The sequence below is a fragment of the Akebia trifoliata genome, chromosome 14, assembly GCF_017979445.1.
Source record: "Akebia trifoliata isolate Shusen 1 chromosome 14, ASM1797944v1, whole genome shotgun sequence".
In the NCBI taxonomy this organism is placed as follows: Eukaryota; Viridiplantae; Streptophyta; class Magnoliopsida; order Ranunculales; family Lardizabalaceae; genus Akebia; species Akebia trifoliata.
Window position 1 is genome coordinate 652,026 of NC_141388.1, and position 26,782 is coordinate 678,807.

The 26,782-nt window shown below is 34.9% G+C and overlaps 3 protein-coding genes across 4 annotated transcripts; 2 read left to right on the forward strand and 1 right to left on the reverse strand.

Annotated features, from left to right (window-relative positions):
* The first annotated feature begins 15,605 nt into the window (after window positions 1–15,605).
* On the forward strand, window positions 15,606–20,535 carry LOC147385260 (hydroxyproline O-arabinosyltransferase NOD3-like). 2 transcript variants are annotated; one of them, XM_086422939.1, is made up of 9 exons: window positions 15,606–15,722; window positions 16,286–16,844; window positions 17,881–17,948; window positions 18,047–18,248; window positions 18,470–18,567; window positions 18,691–18,760; window positions 18,881–18,952; window positions 19,096–19,209; window positions 20,228–20,535. In XM_086422939.1, exons 2-9 carry the CDS (start codon window positions 16,416–16,418, stop codon window positions 20,288–20,290), a joined length of 1,116 nt encoding a protein of 371 aa, XP_086279065.1. In that variant the 5' UTR covers window positions 15,606–15,722; window positions 16,286–16,415; the 3' UTR covers window positions 20,291–20,535. The 2 variants fall into 2 exon arrangements, with proteins under 2 accessions (XP_086279065.1, XP_086279066.1); XM_086422940.1 differs by lacking the exon at window positions 15,606–15,722 and adding an exon at window positions 15,892–16,025.
* Window positions 20,536–21,417: 882 nt separating this feature from the next.
* On the forward strand, window positions 21,418–23,319 carry LOC147385261 (aspartyl protease AED3-like). The gene is made up of 3 exons (XM_086422938.1): window positions 21,418–21,933; window positions 22,305–22,779; window positions 22,909–23,319. Exons 1-3 carry the CDS (start codon window positions 21,457–21,459, stop codon window positions 23,262–23,264), a joined length of 1,308 nt encoding a protein of 435 aa, XP_086279064.1. The 5' UTR covers window positions 21,418–21,456; the 3' UTR covers window positions 23,265–23,319.
* Window positions 23,320–24,592: 1,273 nt separating this feature from the next.
* Window positions 24,593–25,529, reverse strand: LOC147385262 (molybdopterin biosynthesis MoaE family protein). Its single transcript, XM_086422942.1, has one exon. It carries the CDS (start codon window positions 25,368–25,370, stop codon window positions 24,777–24,779), a length of 594 nt encoding a protein of 197 aa, XP_086279068.1. The 5' UTR covers window positions 25,371–25,529; the 3' UTR covers window positions 24,593–24,776.
* Window positions 25,530–26,782: the final 1,253 nt, after the last annotated feature.

The window sequence follows — 26,782 nt, forward strand, 5'->3', positions numbered from 1 at the left end:
AAGTCTGAATAAAGACAGTTCCAATAATAAAATATGTGATATGGGCAATGTGAACTCCAAAATAAAGCAAAGTTTCTCCCACAACCTTATCCATCATCACCCATGTAGAATGGGCCAGTAATGGGTGTGTACATAATAGAAACGAAACCCAATAGGTCGAACCACCTAATCAAATTCTCAGAAAGATTAGGTTGTAGAAGAGACCTCTTACCAAAATTTATTATTAAGTTGTGTTTCCTTGTTTACAAGAGAAGTAAGAAATTTTAATTCCTTCCTTTACCAAAAGTGATGGTCATGGTGAACATGCCTAGAGAGAGAGAGAGAGAGAGAGAGGGCCTCTCTCCAAGTGGATGCACGCGTGGTATGGCACTGCAGGAGTAACTCTTGAGTAAGTCCACGTGTCGGATTTTTAGTGGCCATCCTTGTTTTCACCTCTCAGCAAAAAAGAGAGAAAAGCTGTATCATTTACACCCCGTGCCGTGCCGTGCCTAGCTCTTGCTCTGACCATACTCTTTCCCTCTCAAGCCAAACAAATTTCGAGCTTCAAAACAACGTAACTGCTTTTGAGTCTTCTAAGTTACAACATAGCAGAATGGATATAAATCTAGGGTACAATGACGTTGGACACCGACTGTCCGACGAAAGAGTCCCTTGAATTTTACTTTCTATTTTTCATTCTCTGTGTCTGTGGGACATGTACTCTATTGGGTCCACATACTTTAATTATATTACCACAGTGAGTATGATAAAAATCCAACTCCTAGTAGTACAGGAACAGCATTACTCGAATAACCGTGAAGCACTGAAGAGTCTTGAGAGTCTTTCGAAGTTTGAACGATAACATTCTCCAATGCATCGCAGTACCACCACACTCGAATTTATTTCACTTTGGTACGGACAAGGCATTTATTTCACATCCATCTGCTCATCACAGTTTTTGAAAAAATGCTAATCTTCAACTTCGTTGGACAATGAATGTTCAATAAACGTTTGAGATGATAATTAATTTCCTAGAGATTTTCCCAAACATATCCCTAGGGAATTTTCTACAAATTCGTAAGAAATCTGTATTTTTATTCCCATCTCATGTCAGTCGTTTGCTGTACATTAGATATGCCCTCACAGATTTTTTCTACTTGGAACTTCTGAAGCGTTTAACGTGCGCTTATCGGTTCAAACTTCGTTCATGGATTCAAGGGTACTTACGTCATTTTATTTATCACAAACTACACAACACATGGGAATCAGCAGCCAAGATTGATATACGACTACTGTCTTACTGTACTACTCTACTCTAGGCCTATGTTTTGAAAAGAGAACTGCAATTCGCACACCAACTTTTATTTATTACTCTTAGATTAAAATAAAGAAAATAAGGGCTTGATTGATTCAGTTGTCAGAATCTGCTGTTAGAATCTGCTCTGAGAATCTGAAACACTGAAAAGCTTGTTTGATAGAGTTTTCCAAAAGTGCTGTGCTGTCAGAATTTATTGTCAGAATCTGATAATTACTGTTTAATACAGTTTCAAAAATCTGCTGTATTAGGGTAAAATGACTACAATACCCTTAAGGTTGATAGTGCACCCAGAATATATTAAAAATTATCAAAATACCCCTATAAATATATAATTACATTAGATATATATATAAATATAATAAAATTATATAAAAAATTAAAAAAAATAATTGTATTAATTTTAAAATATTTATAATTCTATATAAATTCCGACAGCATCTCCTCTTAAAAATGGATATATGAAATTTTCCTAATAAACAAAATACTTGCATAATACACAATCCAACATCTACATTACATCATATATATATAACACATCCCCATAACATGGATATATATAACACAATACAACAATTTTCTTCTTTCAAAAGCAAGGTTCAATGGATAAAGGTCAAAATCAAAAGAAGAAATTTTTTTCCATCAAACAACACTAAACTGAAGAACATTTCTTATTAGAAAGGCAGAAAATAGTTGGAAGTACCTTCTTAAGGGTAACCTCGCATTCCAAATGTTTTCCTACAACCTAACAATGTTGCCCAAATCCACTTTGAGACAAATAGTTTTGTTGAGATCGAAATAAATAGTGGAGGTGCCCATCCTAACCAGTGTTATTAAAGGTGGCTTATGCCATAAAGCGTGCCTCAAGACGAGGCTTGTTAAAAGTGTTATAGAATTGCACTCCTCTAAAGGCTACTAGGTTCCTCTTGAACCTCTTTAGAAATTTCCCGAACAAGATGGTATCCAAAAGAATCATCCTGACTATTCCACAAAAAATCCATTATCATTCTCTCTAGTTTTTTGGATAGATAATTCACCCAAAAGGGAATACCAAGATAAGAAGAAAGCAAGCAATAGGTTAGCAGCTAGCACCTTGCATCCACCCCATAAGCAACTCTAAAAACCTAGATCTTAGCAAGATTAATATAAGCCCAAAAATTGTCTTAAAATAACAAAAAAACACTTCTCAAAAATCTTAGATGGAAATGAGAAGCACCCAATAGAAATGATGTAGTGCCAAAAAAACTAAATATGAGGGACATTAAGCTAACATCCACAACACACATCTTCAATAAGAACTCCTTCCAAGATATGCCAACCCCTAAGCCCATAGATCGATTTTATATTTAAATTATATATATGTTTTACCAAAAAAAAAAAAAAAACACCCATGACATATACCTTAACAAATCAAAGAAGAAAGCCTAAAATGACATATGGTGCAAAAGAAGCACATATATGAGATTACCTTAAAATCCTCTACCCACCCCCCTTTAAAAAAAAACAATCCCTACCAAGAACCATCGTCACATAACCCCATTCTTATAACTAATATTTGGTTCAATATGAGGATAAGCTTTTTGTATGTCATTCGAAAATTTATTGTATAAAACTTGAGTCTTATCCAACCAAAAAACCTAGAAAATGGTAATAAAACCTTCAGATTATTTCAAAAATCTAAACCAAATCCACCAAACAGTCTAAATTATAGCCCAAGAATTGGTGCCTAGTGGCATTATAGCAATACATAGTTCATCATTCCATTATGATCCAAAACAGGGGAACCTATCAACTATCACTTTGTTTTTCTTCTTTTTCGGTTATTTGAGTGAATAAGCTAGAACTGGAATTAAATCCAGGATTCCAATTCAATTATAGGCAAACCCAAATAATTTAAAGTACAGTTTTATTCAAGATTTATTTGTGTCAAATGGATTCTTCAGCTGTATAAAAAAAATTCTGAATTATTTACAAAATCTCAACTAAGGATTCAAATACTAAATCGAAATACAGATTATATAAATTTTACATTGAAATCTAAAATCGAAATTAAAGAAAAAAGGACCAAAATGATGATGAAATGGAGAGATAGATTTACCTTCAGAGCCAATTTAGAAAGGAATCCCAAATTCCCAAGGTGTTAGAAGTAAGATTCAGATCTAAAGTACGTTCTGAATCTGTAGGTTCTTCAATCATATTGAGATCTTCAATATTTTTCAATTTCTCCTTGTCCAATTTCTCGATCAACAGTCCTACACCCAAGTAATCCTCTTCATCTTCATCATCAATGATTTCTATACTAGCCCTTTTCTTTTCCTCTCTTTCTCTTAGCTTTTCCCTCTCAACTTCGGCTAAGAGTTCATTAATGGTTGCATCAGAAGAAGAGCAGAAAAAACGATGGTGATGGTTTGATAATCGATCCAAATGATGAAATTTTGAAATGGGTTTGTTCAAGAAATGTAAAAATTGAGGTTGGAAAGTGAGGAAATAATGGATTTTTTGTCTGGAGAGATTGAGAGGGGGTTTAATGGAGGGTTTGTTTGAGAAGGAGAAGAGCACCAGCACATTGAGATTTGGTTATTGAGGTAGCCATTGTTGTTAATTAATTGTTGATGGGTTTCGATTTAACGAAGACAACGTTGTCGTCGTCAATGGGTTTCGATCGGAAAAATGGTCGTCGTCGTCGAAGTGGGTCACCGCTGCTGTCGAAATCGATGAGAGAGAGAGAGGTTGATAAGGATGATCGACTGAGAGAGGTATTTTCAAGCCTTAGGGTTTACCATCGTCGTCGATGGGTTTCGCTTGAACGAAGCTAACGTCGTCGTCGTTGTCATCAATAGGTTAAATCGGTGCGGTGGTCGTCGTCGTCTTCATCGTCGTCAATGAGATCAGTCGCCGCTGCTGTGAAATCAAAGGGTGAAGGTACAGTCGATGAACGAACTCAATATAATCGTTGATAGACGATAGAATTTCTAAAAATCTAGAAGGGTATAAACGTCATTTCACATGACTGCGTTAAAACGTTGTTGCGCGAAGCGTCTCCCATCCGCTTTTCAAAACAGCGGTTAAAATTGGTAAATTGCGTTAAAATTTTCAAAACGCAGATTTTAAAAACTGAATCAAACGCGCAAAAAATTGCAAAACTCCGCTTTTGGGCGGAAATGCAGATAAATCTGCGTTTAGAAGCGCAATCAATCGCCCCCTAAATAACTCGTTGAGAATAAATAGAAGATGGAGTGTCAATAAAAACTCTCTATGACACACACGTATAAATATATATACATATGAAGCTTTCAAAACCCATAAAGAGAGCCAAACATTTGATCAATGTAGGGATTAAAAATAATAAATAAATAGGTTTGGAGTTGATTCTAACGTCAATTCAAAATTTCCGAGTTGGTTGGATGACCTTTCTAGTTAACTCAATGAGTTAGTTCATTCAAGATTCAATGCCCAATCAGTTTCCAATTTAATCGAATGGAATTAAATTGGGGATTGAATGAATCTCAAATTTAAAATTAAAATTTAACCATAAAAATTTATCTTACTTAATATGTTCTTAAAAGTTTGTGCTCTACATCCATATGATATCTAATCATGTTTTTTATGCCATATAAAAGTGAGGTCAAAGAACTTTCCCAATTAATTTACTGCAGAAAATATTTTTCCTTAGGGTATATTGTCTAAGGCACACATTAAGATGCATTAAATATACATTTAAGGGTATTTTTAGTTAGGGCTGTCAAGGGATATGTATCCGATTGGATATAGATATATCTGAATTCAAAAGAAAAATAAAAAATAAAAAATACTGCTATTCTAATTTGAATTCAAATTCAAATCTGTCGGATGTTGTATATGAAGATTTGAATTGGGATTCGATTAACTTATCGAAAATCCAATAATTTTCGATTCAAACATGCCCATGTCATCTTCAATCAAGCACTCTTATCTTTAACTCGTAGCAACAAAAAAAAAAAAAACCCTAAATTTCTCCTCTCCAAATCAGTCATCTGCAAGAGAAAAAAGTAGGAGTTTTCTTGTTGGAGCTAAATTTCCCCTTTTCTAGGATTTTATCTTAAGGTTGAAAATGATAGAGTTAGAAGAAAAAGTAAGGGTTTTCTAGTTGGAGCTTGAAGAGAGAGAGATGGATTTCCCTATAACCAAGATCTCACTTCCCCTCATTATTTCTTCAAGCTTGCAATGAAATCAAAAACTAAGTTTGGTGGTTCTAATTTTGAAGGAATCAATCAACATTAATAATTGTGAGAGAGTGAGAGAGACCCATCACAGAAGACGGAAGAAGATTTTTAGAAAATAATATCTTTAAATAATTAAATAAACAATAGATATTTGAATTGGATATTATCAAAATGGATATATGAGTATTTAAATCCGTATCTGAAAATTATTCAGATATTAAAAACTAGCAAAATTCGATATCCGATTATTCGAATACAAATTTGGACTTCGACTATCCATTGACACCCCTATTTTTAATAGAAAAATATTTTTTTGAAGACATTTTTGATAGGAAAATAAAGTTTTGAGGTGTATTAATGCATCTTAACATGTGTCAGGTGGGATGGTACGTGTGGCCTGCCAAAGCCAAAAAAAAAAAAAAAAAAACTTAACTTGTGCCGTTAGGGCACATGGCACATGTTAACAAATCTCTTCTTCTTTTGAAGGCTACCTATGATGATGCATAAAAAATAGGCGGGGAATTTATTTTTGTTGGAAAATAAAAATTTTAGAAGTTTATTATCCGTTTTCTCTAAAATTCTATTATCCACATAAAACAAATTTTCAGCTTGGGAGGGAAAATATTTTCACATTCCACACCTAACAAAAATATATTTTCACCTCATAATTTTATTCTCTAACTATTACTCCCAGTCCCAAAATTAAAAATCATAGTTTTAAAACTTGATTTCTCAGCTGTCCATCAAGTCGAGTCAAGTGAGATTGCGCACGTTGATTCGAACAAGTGAAAAAAAAAAAATTCAAAATTAAATTCACCTGTTCTAAATAAATAAAATATTTCTTTTGTGATCTCCACAAAAATATTACATATTGTTGAGATTTTTCTTGACTTAGTGCATTTTCGAGCTGTACTGATGAGTTGGTTTCATCTTATCTTTTAGTTGATCACCACAAAATCCAATCAACTCGAGAGTTTTATGCAGTCATATGGTGGAACTCACTCTCTTATGGAATTAAACTTTTCAATGAATTTGTGTTTCGAATTCCTTAAACAAATCCTGAAGTAACTTCATTTTTTTTATAAAGTAAATTGCATGTTAATTTGTATAAAGATGCTCTCAACTTGCTTCGCTCTTTAGCAAGCACTCTCCATTGCAATAAGTATTGTGTAAATAGTTGGACTTCGCAGCGATTCTTGCAGAGATATGTGATTTGTTACAATGCTCATTGTTGAAGGAAGTAGTTACGTTCATAGGTTGTTGTCTAATGGATCCTCTCTGCCCACTTTGGGCACCAAATATAATATTATAAACAACCCATCGTGTATTTGCCTGACCTATCAATTTGGGCCACCCTTGCTTTATGGTATTATAGCCTAAAGGCATACGCACACTATGTTGTTTTGGTTTCGTGTCCCCTCTATTTGGATATGTCATCCACAATATGTAAAACCACAATGTCTCCTTCAAGTCATCTATATGATAAAGACATTGTATTTAAGAGTAAATAGTTTCTATTAATTATTTTAAAATATGAATCTAGGGTGGAGGATTCAAACTCTCCTCTGTCAACTCAACACATGCCATTTAAACCACAATCACAAATTTCCTTGAATGGATTGTGGGTTACCTGACATGTGTTAGAGATGTGAGGTGTGAGAGGAGATTTCAATCCTCCACCTTGTGTGGATACAATCTAGACTCTTATCTCAAGTCATATATACTTCTAAAAAACATTTATAAAGATAAATAAAAATATGACCTAAGAGAAGGGAAGGGAACGGATCCCCTGTAGCGCTCTTTCCCACATAAATATCACTTTCAAAAAATATAACAATTCAGATCTCTTGTATTTTTTATTTAGATAGGATTTGAAATTTATTTATTATGAAAATAAAATATTTTTTAAACATTGTCCATAACAATGAAAATGAAGTTGCCTTGAACCTCAAATTAATTTTCTTAACACTTTTTAACTGTGTAGTTTGAATTTCTGGTTGACCTGGCAGTGTCAAAAGTGATCCGCTCCCGAGAAGTAACACTTATTTTGGCCTAAAGCAAAATGAAACTACGAACAGTTTTAAGTAGAGCATTAATTGCTAATAACTACATATTTAATTTAGGCACGAGAAATTCGAAACGACTTTTTCTGGAGTCCAACGAACATTACAGGTTTCTCAGGGGTAAGTTCCTATTAGAGTATCTCCCCATCTTAGCCATTCGTTGGACACAAGAATTTTCCAACATAAAATTAAAAACATACTGCTGACAGATTCACCAATCATCAAGTTTTGGTGGAACCATCGGGCTTCTTTCCCGATGCCGACACGGTTGATTGGTTATCTACCGGATTAACCTTAGGAGGAGGAGGACGTTCAGGTTGATCAATCAACAACTTTTCAGTAGCAGCGTCAACGTTAGCAACAGCAGCAGCTGAACCACCACTATGTCCAACATCACCAACACTGGATAAACCTACATTTAACGCCATTGATCGATCCTCCATGAAATTGAACGTTGCAGGCAGTGCTTGTGAGGCTTGACGCCGATGGCGAGACATGATTACTATTCGTCTTCTTTGTGGCACTCGTGTGTGGGTGATCGTATGAAGTGTGATTTCTTTGTAGATGAACACCCACTATTTAAGGGACAGGCCTTAATAATGAATTCAAGAACACGTTTTTGGTATCGGATCGGATCGTTCCCCCCACCGAGTCCTATTTTGACTCGTTCAATCCTATCTTACAGTCACTCTACCCACAAGCGAGTCAAATATGCCATGTTTATTGAAAATTCACCCTATTTTTCCAATACTCTGTCAAGTTTTTCATGCATATAAACATGAATATTTTAGAAATTAATTATATATATATATATATCAACTATCAAATGAGATTTTGTGATGTATCAGTTAGTAATTAATATTATAATAAAAAAAAATATTACTTCAATAATATTAAATTCAAGTCGATGCCAATCACAAAATCATTTGATTTTTCTTTCCAAAATCAGTCATATATTCAATTCATTATTTTTAACTTGACATTAATCCTTTTCGAAATTTTTGTTTCTCTTTCTAAAATTTATACCATCATTTTCTACCTTCACAAAATCCAAATTTCAATTTTCTTATCAAGAGTAAATCAATTTTAACACTAATGAGTCAAGTACCTTTTTAGAGCAATATATCTTTCTTAAATCCTCCCGAGCATATGAAATACTTCACCAATTACGTATATCAAGTAAATTTGTATAAATCCTTATGAGTGATCAGTGAGGGGGTTTGAACTTAACACCACTTCCTTTTTAGAGGAATGTCTTGGTCACTGGCCCCAACGTTTGATGGTTCCACTATTTATTATTTTACCTTAATGCATTTTAGAAAATCCTTGAGTTCTTTATTCAAAATTTTATCATTTTATAATTTAATAAAAATTATAATTATTTTAAGGTTTAAAAGTTGAAGTTGATAAAATTGAAAATAAAATCTGAGGGTTTAAATTTTTATCACAGAATTGAGGACAATTATTACTTATTAGAAAAAATCAAGGATTTCATGCTTTAAGTTGAAGATGAGAGTATTTAAGTCATTTTCATTAATACATTAAAAAGACTGAGGTCAAAAAGGAGGCATGTTATTAATTGCAAAACATAAAGGGCATCAAAAGGTGGAGGGATACGTCTTAAAAAATAAAAATAAAGAAAAGCAGTTATAAATAAAAGGAAGGAGCGATTCACAGTGAAAAACTCGGAATCGAGTTCAGAATCTCCCGAGTCAGCTCAGACTCGTCCGAATATCTCAAAATGGCCTTTAAACATGAAAATAGAAGAGTTCCCATTGAGAGGGACAGTGAAATGAAAACAAAGATTGTAGGATACGTGTTGATCTAAACACCACTTGTTTCTCCGTACAATATTTAATTGCAAACAGATCCCCTGACATGTCACAAGGGTGTTTATTATTGAAAGGTGGGATATGCACCACGTGTACATGTGGTCCCCTGCTTTTCAGACGATACACTTTTCGTACATTCAATGATGCCTGTTACATTGCCACGTACACTCACGACCTAAGACTTCTATTTTGACCCATACCCCTCTTGCTTTGTTTTGTTTTGTAAGGGACAAGACCCATCCACGTGTAGCATGCATAATGAATATAGGGATAGCAATGGGGCGGGTTTGGCCCGGATTTAACATAATCTGGTCCCAAATCCGATTCGGGTAGTCTTTCTAAATCCGCCCCGCTCCATGCTTTAATGATTGAACATTATATACCCTCATTGATAAATAGATGACTTATTGGTGAGTGGTGACTGCCGCTCAATAGAAAAAACCAGAATGCTTCAGACTCCATTGTTTTCATGTTTGTTAATTTGGTTGTTCTGTATGGATGGGCTTTAAGGCTCAATAATTCGAAATTGCAAGGGGTAGCATGTGCATGTGTATATTTATATCAAAATCTGTGGGTCACAGCATGTCAAAACCGTCCTTGGCCAAAATCTGACTCAGTTTTTCATTTTTAATATAAAAATTCAGAGGATATTTCTCGTTAGGTACCAAAGGGTGATACGTGGCACCTAGGAATTCAAGTCAGGTACAGAGATATGAAGGTAAGCTCAGTGATTCAGTCATAAACCAATCATGAGTTCGAATCTCAATTGAAAAAAAATAGGAAATAAATTAAAATGGATTAAATCGTTTCTCATTCGGATCGTCCATTCGCAATATTGACACATATCCCGAGATGAACATGTGGCATCATTTGAAAAGGGTTTTTTTTTTTTTTCCTTTTTAATGTAATAACTAATTTGGATAAAGGGTAATATGGTAAATTACAACCTAATAAGGGTTATAACTCTTTTAAGACTTTGTTATTTAAAGGTCTTGAGGTCATTGAAAAGGGGAAGAGGAGGTGAGGGGGCCATGTAACCGAGAGTTTCATAATAAAACGATTCCTCGAATCTGTGGATGTAGGCACGTTTGCCGAATCACGTAAAAAATCCATTTTTTATATTTTTTTTTCATATTTTTATTACTATTTTGTAGATTGAATGTTGAAATTATGATCAATGTTGATTTATCCCAAAATCGACCTCCACAAAAATCGTTTTAAGTCATGTAACCCAACGCTATATGGGTGGGGCACGATTCCGACGAGGTTATCTTTGATTGGGATGGGCTTTAATTACATCAATAATTCCTTATTTCTAAATAGAATAATGTTGCAGTGACCTCAACATTGACCTCATATCGCACTTTCGATAAAAAGCATATGTGGTTCTTCTAGGCACCTCCACAACAAGAAAGTGCGATATGAGGTCAATCTTGTGGTCAATCTAACATGACTCTTCCAAATTACCTTGAATAGTGTGAATAAGGCTTTCAAGAGTTAAAACCTTTCAAAAAAAATAATAATAATAATAATAATATATATTTGTCAAGAATAAAAACTCTTAATCTCACAAGTGAAAATTTACTTGAGGGTTTAATTCAAGTGTTGCATTTGCACTAGTCAATGAGAGGCTATGCTACTGAACTCATTAAGAACAGACTTAACCGATAATAATAATAAAAACACTAGTCTACCAAGCTTGACACATAATAGCTTATACCACATTAGCAGACTCCACCCTCTAGAGATGTGCATATGTGGCAATTTATTATATGATTTTATTTAGAATACAAATTATTATTTGTATTACACTTCAAATTTTGTCATATGCTTCGATTCAATTGGTTCATTGGCATCTTTTGTGGATGATTGGTTGTCCAGTTGGACCAATAAGTGAATATTTGCATCACATGGGATTCCACAATGTTCCATCTACAATTAGTTCCCACATGTGGTGGGGAAATTATTTGTACAGTGATTCATTCACCAAATCATATATATATATATATATATATATATATTATATATATTATATATATATATATATATATATATATATATATATATATATATAGAGGTCCCGTTCAGCACCCTAAGCTTTACCACACACTTAACAAACGTGTTTTGTCTTACATGGGTTAAAGTTTTGGAATGGGCTGATTTTTGGTGAGGATGATCTCTATGGTGAGGAGATCATCCTCACCAAAAATCAGCTCATTCCAAAACTTCTAACCCCATAAAAAATGGTTTACAAAAAATGGACGGTCCACGATTTTTCAACGTGTAAACATGGGGCTAAACATTTTGGAATGGGCTGATTTTTGGTGAGGATGATCTCTATGATTAGAATATCATCCTCACCAAAAATCAGCCCATTCCAAAACTTATAACCCATGTAGGACAAAAACGTTGTTAAAGTGTGTGGTAAAACTTAGGGTGCTGAACATTTCCCATATATATCACCAAAAATCAGCCATTCCAAAACTTCTAACCCATGTAGGACAAAAAACGTTTGTTAAAGTGTGTGGTAAAACTTAGGGTGCTGAACATTTCCCTGTATATATATATATAGATATATACACGGGAAATGTTCAGCACCCTAAGTTTTACCACACACTTTAACAAACGTTTTTTGTCCTACATGGGTTAGAAGTTTTGGAATGGGCTGATTTTTGGTGAGGATGATCTCTATGATTAGAAGATCATCCTCCCCAAAAATCAGCCCATTCCGAAATGTTTAGCCCCATGTTTACAAGTTGAAAAATCGTGGACCGTCCATTTTTTGTAAATCATTTTTGATGGGGTTAGAAGTTTTGGAATGAGCTGATTTTTGGTGAGGATGATCTCCTCACCATAGAGATCATCCTCACCAAAAATCAGCCCATTCCGAAACTTCTAACCCATGTAGGACAAAACGTGTTTGTTAAAGTGTGTGGTAAAACTTAGGGTGCCGAATGGGACCCTATATACACATAACCAATTTAGTATACATTTCCCACACGAACTAGGTAGTTTCTACCAAAATCACTGAGGGTGACTAACAAGAGAGCTTGAACTCAAGACCTCTCCCTCTTTTGGAGGGAGGCCTTAGCCATTGTGACCATCACTTGCTGGTTCAGTCAATCTATAAGCATTTGTTCTATCTCCTGAAATGGAGGATATATAGGGACCGGCAAAGTTGAGCACATGTGGCATTTGGGTTGATTGTGTGAGTGCAACCACCATGTCAAGAGAATGTGGTATGCAGAGAGCTTAGTCTGGGCGTGGCCAATGAAGATGGATGAAAGTGACATACATGGTTTCCCCAGTTTCGGTCATATAAATATGATCAATTCAGTTTGATGGTCATGTTCAAGTGATCATTCATAACAGAGAAGTCAATCAATTTGGACGAGAGCGACCTTAGTGGTTGTGGCTTCTTGGGTCCATCATCCAATGTCTACCATTGTCTCCACTCTTTATTTGTTCATTTATAAGTACCGTGATAATATGATGCTCTCCTCTCACAAACGCCCTCATCACAGAACCGTAGATCATTTGCCTTAGACTGCACAAGAAAAATAGTTGTGATTATGCATATCCCAAGGCAAATGATCTACGGTTCTATGATGAGGGCGTAGTGGGCATTTGTTAGAAGAGGCGTCATATTATCACGACTCCATTTATAATGTGTATGCTTTTAGAATTGTGATAATTTGACGTTCTTTTTTATACGTTCCCTTTAGAAACTGTAGATCCATTATTTCCAAAGCATTTATAACTCCTACACACTTTCATGTCAGGATGTGCGATATGAGGCACAATCTTGAGGTCACTTCAGCATTTTCCCTTTTAAAATGGGTTAGCTTCTAACATTTAAGGTTGATTTGTGAGAAAATAGCACTTATAGGAAAATCTCACCGAGATATACTTATATCTATTATTAAATATTTTATTTCATAAAAATATTATTTTATATATGATAATCTTTTATAATATTTTTAGAATCATGATTTTTTTACTTATAAAATAGCAATCATTGTATCTATCCATTTGTCTTTTTAATAATTTTTTCTATTTAAATAGTACTTATTACACTATGAAACTCCCCCAATCATATACAAAATTAAGTAGGTTATTCTTTAAAAAAAAATGTTATCTTATAGCCACACTAACTTTTGCTTATTATGTATCAATAATTTATTCATAAATATTGTTCCTATTATTATCATACTTCAGTAGACAGGTCCTACCTCCCTTTTCCAGAGCCTTCATCCATCTCCCATTCTTTTTTTCACCCTCACTAAGGTCTCTCTTTCTCATTATTCTAACCTCTCTCTCTCTTTCTCTCACTTTTTTTTTTCCTGCCCATGTCTCTTTGTATGTCTCCAAAATTTTAAGAGCCAAAATCCAAATTATAACCTTTCATTCCCTCTTAAAATATACAAATTCATCAACCCCTTATTACTTTATAATTTCCTCTCAAATCATCACTTTCTTCAAGCAAGCCAAATATTATTACTAATCAACTTTTAGGACTATCGGCGTTGAAGATTGAAGAATTGCAAGAAGTTGAAGATTTCGGGCAAATTACAATGGTAAAATAATGATTTTGATTTCTAGGGTTGGGATGGTTGGATTTGGATGCAGAGATGAGAGTGAAATTTAAAAAAATTAACTTTATTATTTAGTTGAAGATAAGAATGAGGTGTCATGATTAGTATCTTGAAAATAATTACTCCCATATCCTTGACATCCATTGGTTTTATTGTAAAGGTGATATAAAAAAAGTTGACGTGTCGATAGAATTTCTTAATTTTTATTATAATAACTATAATACTATTTCAAGGAAATGTTTTACCTCTTTATCTTTTCTTTTCTTTTCTTTTTCTTTCTCTTCCCCAAAAATACTCGTAACTTCGTTCTTTTTCTTTGTCTTTTTTAATATTATTTCTCCAAATTTATTATTTATCATCTTCTCCCCCTTTCTTAATAGAGAGACTTATCGGACAGACTCATCTATTATAATTTTATTACAAAAATTCCCTTACTTTATTGAGTTTGTTATTAAACCAACTTTATTTTATGAATCAGGCTAGTATGATTGATTTGGTAAGATTTCAAATCTTACTAAGGGTTGTTGGGCTCACATGGATTATCAAATTGGCAATCTAACACCACAACCTTCTAAATTTAATGGAAAAGTATAAATTCAAAAGAAAAAAAAAAAACTTTTTTGAACTTGATTGAAGGTCTTTAAAATAGATGGCTATTGAACTTTCAAATTTAAACTAAAATTAAATGGTGAAAATTAACTTTTTTTTTATTTTATATTTTAAAGTTCTTAGAATTTTGCTTCCTCTAACATCTAATCATGTTTTTGGATGTCACAAATTGATATTGTTAGGATCCACTTCGAGGTATGTTAAGTAACAAATTAAATATATCAATTTGAATTTTATGATATGATTCCCCACTCCAAGGTTTCTTGGGTAACAAACTCCATAAATTAAGATTTGGTGGGTAACAAACTTTGTAAAATAAGGTTCCTTGAAGTTGTCAGAACTCCAAGAGAGATTTTGTAATAAAAAAAACAATGGAATAGTCAAGTTGGTCGGATATATCTATTTTCTTGTACCTCTTAATTTTATTATTTTTTCTCTTTTACCCACTTAACCCCATGTAGGCACATGCAAACTCTAATATTTATATGTAATACATCAAATAAACATAATACCATACCAAATCAAGCTTGATAGTTTGAAAAAAAAAAAAAAAAAACAACAACAAAGATAGACAAATGTAAATAATTATAAGGAAGAATTGATGCAGGTGGCGATGAACTAATCATTGTTTTGGAATGAAAGAGAAGAATTAGGTAAAACAAATTGGGATCAAATCCATGGACTAATGAAAAAATGACACGAAAAATACAAAATTTTAGACCACATCCTGATTATAAAAACATGAAATTCAATGATAAAGATAAAACACACATCCGATCGTATTTTGTATTTTATCAGTAGGGATTTCATATTTTTTTCAGAAGTAAATGGAACCCAACTCAACCATAATTAAGGTAAAGGGATGCAATATGGTGACAAAAAAGAGTGTGTTGTATCCCCACTTGATGCCAAATTTATTTTAATGTTTGAGGTGTTATAATAAAAAGTTGATGTAACAGTAAACTATACTACTTAGGAAACACGTGCATTCCTGTTAAGTTATCTTAACATACACCGCGAGAGATCCTAAAACAAGACAAAGAATGCTGACTTGCTTGAGCGCTTCTGTTCGCCACTTTTTAAATCTCTTCGTTTGGATCCAAACGTCTCTCTCTGCCTTCGTTCAGGTCATTGCTGCACGCTTTAATTTTTTTATTTATTTCTGTTTCTGTTTCAGTAGTACCACGTACAATTAATATTTCATCAAATTTCATTTTTTATTTATTTATTTATCTTTTTCACTATTATTTAGAGCTCTCTCTTTTATTTTTGTGTTCATTTTGCTTCTGTTTGTATGCTTTTTTTAGGTACCCATTTGTTATATTTGATAGAATTTCAGATCTTAGTATCGTTGATTTCCTGAAAATAACTCAAAATTCGGTTGATGAATGAAGATCTTCCATTTTTCTTCTTGGGGTTTCAGAATAAATGTGGGATTGTTTCTATCTTTTAAATTCTATGAAATGCTTGATAATTTTGTATGCTTTCTAGTTTATGTAATTTGAACAACACCAATTTCATTCTCTGCATGTAGTTTCAAACTTTCTTTTATGATGTTTTGTGTGGAACTGTTCTGTTTTAAGTTGAACTGCATCACCTTCATATATTCTCAATTGATTGTATTTTGGGTGCATTTTTTAGATTATTTTCAAATTGGTTTCCACTTAAATTGTTCAAATTTCACATGCAGATTGTGTTTTTTGTTGCCTTCGATGGGAGAAGTTTGGTCAATGGGTGTGTTCTTGGTAGATTCTAGATAGGAGAATTGAGGTGGATTGAATTTTGAAGAACACACAATTTATTTGGAAGGTTAACGCACAATGACTGGACGGAAAAACATGGGATGGGCGTCTCCTTTCTTTCTGGCACTTGTGGTGCTTGGGGCTTTCTTTGTGACATATAACTTGTTAACAATGATAATTCACAATAGAGGTTTAGGAAAATGGGTAGCCGATGATTTGGATGGTATGTCGCTCCCGACGTCATCTGATCCCATAATTCAGATGCCTGGGAGTTTCAAGAGAATGGAGCATGCCAAATTGCCCTTCCACGTTGCACTCACTGCAACTGATTCTCCATATAGTAAATGGCAGTGTCGCATTATGTACTATTGGTATAAGAGGATGAAGGACATGCCTGGATCAGAGATGGGAGGATTCACAAGGGTTCTTCACTCGGGAAGTCCTGACAACCTTATGGATGAGATTCCAACTTTCATTGTTGATCCTCTTCCGGCGGGTCTAGACAGGGTAAGAATTCTTCCATAGTCGGCATCGTTTGATTTCTTGTATCATAGTTTATACCTAAGATAGCTTTAGTTGTTTGTTGGAAGGTTTTCACCTCCTTGCAAAAGGAAATCGTGCGTTCGAGAAACAAATTTTGGTGCTATTTTGTGTGCATTTGAGCCATTTTATTTTTATTTCTTATGCATCATTAGCTCATTAACACATTTTGTTCCCAACAGAATCCTAGTCTTTCTCTTTTAAATGTTTTGTTATTTGAAACCACACTAACATAATCATCATCATCCAATCTTATCTTGGAAAATTAGGGATTGCTGAAAGCATTCATTTCTGTCTAAACCTGTTAACCAACAACAAACTACTCCAAACTTTTTTTTTTTGGAAGGTAATGGGGGGTATTTAGCGGACCCCTAGCCGACAAAAGAAAGTTTCACTCTCGCATAGGATTTTCCCACGGCATCCTCAACTCCAAAAGACTTATCTGTTAGAGAGGGGGAGAACTATGAATATAAGAGGGTCATCGGGCTTAACTGGGGTATGACACACCCAAGAGTGGAGGACAATATACACTCAACACTCTCTCTCACCCATAAGGGTGAAAAGAATTGAACCCGTGATACCATGTTAACCAACCAACTACTCTGAAAGACCAATCTTTTCGAGAGTTGGAGAACTATGAATATAAGAGGATCGTGGGGCTTAACCAGGGCATGATACTCCCGAGAGTGGAGGAAAATATATACTCAACAAAACCCATGCCAGGATGCCCTAGCTGATCCCTGCCTACTTCCCGCTGCAACCAGACTCTGCTGCAGCACATCACCTCTAGCGATCTCTCTTGCATGAGCATAATGGAATGTGTGAACATGATTCTTGTTAGGAGATGGGAATTTGGAAATCAAACTATGACTCCTAAAATTTGATTGAATGTGCTTAATGTTTTTCTTCTATTCCTTTGGTAAAATATCTGCGAGTAATTGCTGTCACCAGCTAATGTGTATAAAAATCTTCTTTTGACAATGTTTTCAAATGCTCTTTACAGGGTTACGTTGTCTTAAATAGACCATGGGCCTTTGTGCAATGGCTAGAAAAGGCGACGATTGAGGAGGAGTCAGTTTACTTATATTTGACATAATGGAATTTCTTTGCTTTATTTCTTCTATATATCTGAAAGCTTGTGCATTCTAAAATAAAAATAAAAATTGCAGATATTTACTGATGGCAGAACCTGATCATATCTTTTTACGTCCTCTACCTAACTTGGCACAAGGAGCATATCCAGCAGGGTTTCCATTTTTCTACATTAAGCCTACTCATAATGAGAAAATAATAAGGAAATTTTATCCGGAGGAGAAGGGCCCGGTGACAGATATTGACCCCATTGGAAACTCCCCTGTAATTATCAAGAAGGTAGAGTCTCTAGTTGCTAATGTAGGTGCTCGGCTTGTCTTACCATTTCTACCGAGTGACTTATCTATCTCTATGTGCTAATTTGTTACAATTTTCTTAAAAAGAAAGTTTGGAAATAAATTTCCTCATTGATAGCTTGAACCATATGAAGTTGCTAGTTCGTCACAGCCTTTGGAGAGTGTTTTATTCACATGTGGTTGTAATTAAATTGTTTGTTTCAGTCCTTACTAGAGAAAATTGCACCTACATGGATGAATGTCTCGCTGAGAATGAAAGATGATCCAGAGACGGATAAAACTTTTGGATGGGTTCTAGAAATGTGAGAGGAGCTCTAAGACGATTTTTTTAAATATATGCTCAGCTTTAATTTCTGTGGATGCTAATAGGTATATATATGCTACTAACACTCTTGATTTTTTTGTTATTTCTTTGTTGAACTAAGGTATGCCTACGCTGTTGCATCTGCATTGCTTGGTGTACAACACATTCTTAGAAAAGATTTTATGATACAGGTTTGGATGCTACTACCTGATGAAGCTTATTTAATTTTTTTTCCCTTCAGATTTTTGATAAATCGTTGATCATGTATTTGTAAAATTTGCACCTAAGAGTCCTTGTAATGGTGGTTTCAGCCCCCATGGGATTTGGAGATTGAGAAAACGTTTATCATTCATTACACTTACGGATGTGATTATTCTTTAAAGGTATAGGGAATTTTCTCTCCTGATGTTAATTAACATGAAATGTTGATATTCCAATTATCGTTATAGTTTGGAACTCTTGGCTTGCTTTATTTTCATCTATATGTATATGAGTTGTTCGACACCAAATTATCTTTTTTATTCAGGGTAAACTAACATATGGGAAAATTGGGGAGTGGCACTTCGACAAGAGATCATTTCTTAATGGTCCTCCACCGAAAAACCTATCTTTGCCCCCTCCAGGGGTTCCTGAGAGTGTGGTATGATTAAAATTTACCTTTTTTATTCAATTAAAATGGATTTTATATTGTCTAGATCTCCACTACTCTCAAAACTGTAGCACTTGTTACTTTTGATTCTCTCATCTGATTTTGCTCTCTAGAAAGAAAAAAAAATGTTAATTTTTCTCATCTGATGGATTCTATTGTCCTTGAAATGTGGCATCTAACTATTTTAAGTCACATCATAGACATAAATAGTTCATAGACAAACCAAAATGATATATCACAGTGGAATCCATGCTCTTTCAAAAAAAGAAATGAAAAAAAAAAAAAACCTTCTAGAGGGGTAGAGTTCAAAGTCATTGTAGCAGATGTCGAGGATCTTCTTCAAGCCTTTACTTCCCATAACACCAATGCAGGTCGATCTTCATTGAGAGTGGGACCTCTTTAAGAAAATATCTCCATCAATTTTTCTCATCATGATTTGTTCGATCTCACACCAAAATCTTTGGCCACTTTTGGTCTTGTAATCCAATCACTATTAATCAACTACCATAATCTCTCTTCGCATCATTTAGGGGAGGAGCCAGGATTTTGTCTCTGTGGGGGCAACTAAGACTCCTATAAATAAAAATAAAAATAAAAATAAAAAATTGTGGGGGCAATAGTGGTGGATTGTTTTTCTACTGCTGTTGTCAGTCACAGTAGCATATAAATGCTTATAATTTTAAAAATTCTCGTGGGGGCAAGTGCCTCCTACTGCCTCTACTGTAAGTTCACCCCTGGCATCATTGATACGCCATCAAAGTAATTGTCTAGTTATTTTTTCTTCTTGTTAAATGAGCAAACTGGTGCTTTCCCAAGCAATAAATGTTGCGGTTGTCATTGGGGCATTCTAACTTTTCACTAGGTAGGAGAACTTAACTGTTCTTGTTGAATAACTTTCGGCTTATGCAAATATTGTTATTAAATATTTTGGTTGTCATCATCTTCATTTCAACACTAATATTGGGTTGACAGCATGAATCTTATTTCTTTACCGAATTACATTTTGCAGGTCACATTAGTGAAGATGGTGAATGAGGCTACTGCTAACATTCCAGGGTGGGATGTACAGTAATATTGCTCGAGGTTGAAGATGAAGTCAAGCTTTTAAGCTGTAGACTTCCAAACATTTCCATCACAGTGTAATCCACCAAGAGTGACCGTTTATGTACAAATCACAGGTAAAAAAATGCTCCAAATTGATGAAATAAAGACGTAAATTGGAAAAAAATATGTACTTTTTTTACTTGAAAAGTAAGGAATTTGCCTTTGATTGTATAATGAGCTACCACTCTTATCTAAATCCATAATTTTGTGATACTTTTCATTTCCAAACATCTTTGGATGTTTTATATGTGATATTTGAATTCGAAGTTTCAGATCTGGAAGCTGGTGCATTTCTATGACAATTAGTTTTTTCACTTTTACGTGCACTAGACATAACAACAGGATAGGTCTGTCAATTGATTGGGTCAAACCTACAATTTGATGTGCTCTAATATGATAACTTAGGGTTTGAATCGAGGATTTGGGTTTCAACAAAGACTTGATCTGTGAGAATTCCCTTTGGTTAAGATTGAACGATTTCAATTTTTTCAAACTAAAAACTGTTTGGGATGGGTCTCTTCGAAATGCTGTATATAATATTATATTTTCGAAAAGGACACTCATATTAAAGTTCCACTTTGATTAAAGATTGGAGTTACATTTCAATAAATCAAACAGAGATCACACTACAAAATCAGTCACTAACATGTGAGGTGTGAGGCGTTCAAAATAAAAAAATTATAATTAAGATTAACATACTCAACATAATTTGAATTAATCAACATAATGTTTTTTGAAGGTTTCTCGTTGATTCAGTGAGTGGAAGCCTGAGATCATCCACTCTCTAGATGGTTTCGAGATCTTGAACTGATAGTCTCAATCCAAATTATGGTCAGAGGAAGAATAAAATGTGAAACAGTTTTCATGCTTTAAGTTGGACAATTCTTTCACTCACCTCTTGATGTCACATGATATAATAAATGAATTTATTTGAAAATGAATGAAAAAAGAATGCATACCTTCACACAATATAAACACATAAAAATATATTTATGTATATTGGAAGCAATAAATATCTTGGGTATCTTTCAAAAGCAATTGGAATACAGTCTGGTTGCACAGAACGCACTCGCTAAATTCCTCCACTATATATCACTCACACACACACGTATCAAAACCACCCATTCCCAAGCCATGAAGATACAATTGCCTTGTCTACTCTCCTCTTTCCTACTAATTCTCCTATGCCTCCATCCAACCCAAGGGTCCGACCCCAAATGTGGGTCACCGGATCATGGGTCGACCCTCAAAATCATGAATGCTTATGGCCCATGCTCACCTTTCCGACCATCCAAATTGGTTTCTTGGGAACAGACTGTGCTTGACATGGCTGCCAAAGATGAAGCTCGACTTATTTATCTGTCGAGTCTCGTAACCAAGAAATCGGTTGTGCCAATTGCATCCGGAAGACAGATTATTCAGAGTGCTACCTACATTCTGAGGGCTAACATCGGCACACCAGCTCAGACAATACTTATGGCCCTGGATACAAGCAGTGATGCTGCATGGATACCATGCAACGGGTGTGTAGGGTGCTCGTCTACCTTCTTTGACTCGACCAAGTCGACTACCTACCAGACCCTTGGCTGTCAAGCAACCCAATGCAAGCAGGTTCTCATTCAAATACTTGCTCATCTTTATAAAACATTTGGTTAAGGATCAATAAGAGCTATTATGAGTAGTTCTCTAAATGTTTTCTCAGGAAAATGTTTGTTGGTGTTTGATTGCATACATATAGGACAAGATGTCAAAAAAGATTCTCGGTGTGTAGGTAATGTTGGGAAAGAGGAGGCGGGGTGGGGGTAATTGTGACTGAGAGATTAATATTAAGGTTATCTGCAAATTGCATTTTCCCTTGAATTTTCATTTCTGAAGAAAACATATAGATTCTTAGAAAGGGGTTGACTACCGATTTATCCATGGCAAAAATTAGAAACAGATATAGACACTATGTTAACATACGTCTGGTTGAAAATTTTCAGGTGCCAAACCCTTCCTGCACTAACTCGGCCTGCTCCTTCAGTCTCAACTATGGTTCCTCAACCTTTGCAGCCAAACTCTCACAAGACACTTTCACACTTGCCACCGACGCCATTCCAAGCTACTCCTTTGGCTGCCTTCAACAAGTAACAGGGAGTTCAATCCCACCACAAGGACTCATCGGCCTGGGCCGTGGCCCCTTGTCTCTCCTCTCCCAAACTCAAAACCTTTACCAGTCCACCTTCTCATACTGCTTACCCAATCTCAAGTCTCTCAACTTTTCAGGTTCGTTGAAGCTAGGCACAGTAGGCCAACCTAAAAAAATTAAGTACACACCACTCCTAAAGAACCCAAGAAGGTCTTCTCTCTACTATGTCAACATGACTGGCATAAGCGTTGGGGGTAAACTGGTGAATATCCCACAGAGTGCCTTTGCCTTCGATGCGGCAACTGGTGGAGGCACTATAATCGACTCTGGTATGTAGATATCGAAGTTTATTGAAATTCTTTATATGGAGACACAATTAAATCTAATAGTCTTTAAGGTATGTGATAAGATGCATCGTAACAATGACCGTAAACATTAATACTCATATATTCTGTCAGGTACCGTCTTTACCAGGCTTGTTGCACCGGCATATGTTGCAGTGAGAGATGAGTTTCGAAGAAGAATTAAGAATGGAAACGTATCGTCTTTGGGTGGGTTCGATACATGTTATTCGGTCCCGATAGTGGCACCTAAGATAACGTTCCATTTTACGGGGTTGGACCTGGCATTGACACCAGACAATATGTTGGTACGTAGTAGTTCAGGGAGCACTAGTTGCTTAGGCATAGCCGCATCACCAGACAATGTGAACTCAGTGCTTAATGTGATCGCTAACATGCAGCAACAGAACCTTAGGGTGGTGTTTGACGTGCCTAACTCCAGGGTTGGTATTGCTCGTGAGGTCTGTACCTGATGAAGCTGTGTTTGTTTTTAATGTAATTTTAGATCTTTGGTCTGTGTCTCTATCATTTATCGGTTTTTCTAGTGCTAAGTAGCCGCATCTTTGGTTGTGATTGTGGTATCTATTTCTTTTTCAGAGTGAGTAACAATAACTACCTTAAAAACGTTGGCAATTGTTCTCTCTTTTTTTCAAATATCAAATTAATGGTTAAAATTCACCCATACAACTGATTTTGCATCTATAGGTCTATCAAGATGTCAGCCAAACATTAAGGGGTCAGGGGGCCCAAACGGTGTTTTACACAACTGCCCATTTACTCTCTCATTGTAGCAATTATGACGGAGAATTGGAAATGTATCTCTTTTTACAGTAGTGGAGGTGATTATGATGGAAGATCCCACTACGGCACTACGTTTCCACATGACTTGCTACTCTGACTTCAATGTAGATCACTTGAGTAGTGCGGACCACTCTTGGATTTTAAAGAGTACACCACAAAACATAATGGCTTAAGTGGATCTTTCATATCCTAACCTTAGATTGGTTACTTGTACCCACTTGAAACGAAAAATATCAACATTTTGGATTACTTATAAAATAATAAAAAATCAATATGAGATTTCACAAAAGAATCCTTACTGGAGTGACCTCAAGATTATATCTCATATCGTACATCTTGACGTGAAAGTGTGTAGGAACCATAGATACTATTCATCGATATATGAGTCAAAAAACATCTATGATTCCTACACACTTTCACATCAGGATGTGCGTGTTGAGGTACAATCTTGAAGTCACTTAAGCATTATTCTTTATAGAATCCCAGATTGACCAATCACACAAAAGAGGAAATAGGGCATTCCCAATTTACAAAAGAGTCACGATCCAATAAGATGTCCCATTCCTATACATAAAAAATGGTGTCTACGTGGCACATTTGGATCGGAGAATATACACATTGGACTACGTGCACAACTTGGTTAGGAGCTCAAGGTGTTTTAAACTCCAACTGAAACAAGCCACATAACACCATTCCTATTTTATTTAGAAATAGAACACCGTTTTGGATCTTGGGTCTTTAAAAAATTACCCTCCTATGATTTTGTGAAATCCTCAATTGACAATAAAAAAATCTCTCACCTCTAATATGATTTGGGGTTAAGCTCCAATAATCTCATAAGTTGCTCCTTGGTAAGGTGCTTATATTTCTCTTTTCAAATAGAGCTCTTGTGGTACAAAATGTTGGTAGTAATTAGAGAAAGAAAGATTATAATATTTATTAGTATCTGTAATTAGGGTTAGTGATTCTAAAGACTTAATCTCTATAAATCGATCAATGATGGATTATTATATTTGCATATAACTTTCAAAAAAGCTATTCTCTATAATGAAACTTATCGTTTATTCTGGTAATGGCATGATTTTAATACATTACATGGGTATTTTGGTCATTAAAACATAATTCCAAAATTTCAATAAAATTTTAATAAAGAAAAAAAATTACAATAGGATTGAGTCACCTTTTTATTCGATCTCTTCAACCCCTCTATTATTCGTTCCATTATCTCCACAGCTGCCCTTACTATCATGCGCCGCCACCTTAACCTTGCCCCCACAACACCTCCTGCCCTTATCCTGCGCACCATTCCCAAACTCCAACCTTCTCTCCAAAAACTCCGAATTTTCCTTCCAAACCTCTCCGTTCGCGTAAACCTCCTTCTTCCAGATCGGAACCGACGCCTTGATCTCATCGATGACGTACTTACACGCGTCCAGCGCATCATCCCGATGGACGGACGAGATTGCGATGAAGACGCTCGTCTCCCCAACAGGAACAGGGCCTAGTCGATGAGAGACAGAAATGGAATCCAGATTCCAAGATGATCGGGCAGATGAACAGATGGATTTGATGCAGCGGACAGCCATCGGTACGTAAGCTTCGTACCGTAGCTCCACCACCGTCTTTCCTTCGAAGGTATCGCGGGTAGTACCAGAGAAGGTTGCGATGGCTCCGGCTTGTGGGGTACTTACGAAATTTATATATTTGGCGAGGTCAATATGGGTATTCTCATCCAAAATTTCGATTAGGGTTTTGTAGTCATACTTGTCGTCGGCCATCTCTGTTCGTGTTTGGTACAGAAGGTGAAGAAGAGATAAACTGAGCGCTACTTTATATTATGATATTCCGAAATTGCCCTTTAATTCACATTGTTATTACCTAAAGTCTCAAAAGGTCATTTGCCCCTTTGAAGGCTGAAGCAATGGTTTTAAAAACTCGGTTTCACATCTCGTCTCGTCCATGCTAGATACCGAGTTGTCTCGGACGAATCATCTCGTCTTGTTCAAGATGTCTCATGCATCAATGAGATAATAATTTTAGATCATTTAAAAAATCTGACAAAATTCTGAAAACCCTCTTTTATTCCGTCTTAATTTAGAGAAGGAAGACGAGGGTTTTTTTTTTTATTGAAACCCTTTATATTCTAGCTCACTTGATTGAGAAGAGGAGAAAAAATCGATTTAGAAGGTGAAAATGATAGGGTCTGAAGAAGAAAATTGATATATCTCGTTCATCTAGGATGAGATTTTCGATATCTCATCCGAGACTTATCATTCATCTCGCAAGATTCCGCAAAACCTAAAAAAACACATATGTCCGTCTCACGGATGATTCTAATATTAGCTTTAGTATATAAACAACTATATATAAATATAAAACTTGTTTCATAATCAAATTTGAGTTTAAATTAAATAAATATTAAATAAAATTCAACTTAAAATTGAGAGTGATTGAATGTGCAATCAAAATCATAAAGAAAATCGAGAAAACCTATTAAAGCATCAAAATCCTTAAGAAAATCATACCTCCCAACCAATAATTATTGGAATAAAAGCTCTAATACCTTGAATCCTACCCTTATTAAAAAAAAAATCAAAGGATCATCTATGTTTTTATAATAGAGTATGTCAATGCCGTGTGAAGATTATAGCATTCTTTTCTTTCCAAATACCTTAACAAAATGCAAAAGAATTATATCACTTAACTATTACATTGCTCATAGTTAGGGGTGTCAATGGGTACCCATTTACCTGGAATCGAAAATCCCAATTCCGATTCTATTTTTATTGGAACCAATTAGAGCCAAGTATAATATGAAATCGAACCAATAGGAACTGGAACCATTAAGTCTTATCCGACGGGCAACCACAGGTATCTGGAATCAATTTATTTTCTCGTTTATTTTAACATTATACATGATTTATGATTTTTTTATATTTTGAAATTAACATAATTATATAAAGTTCTTCAATTTTCTTATCCGATGGGCAACCATAGGTACCTGGAATCAATTTATTTTCTCGTTTATTTTAACATTATACATGATTTATGATTTTTTTATATTTTAAAATTAACATAATTATATAAAGTTCTTCCATTTTTCTTATAAACTAAATATTGGAACTTAAAATGGGTCATCTCTTCATAAAGTTTATTACTTGTATAAAAGATGAATTTTAATTTTTGAAAA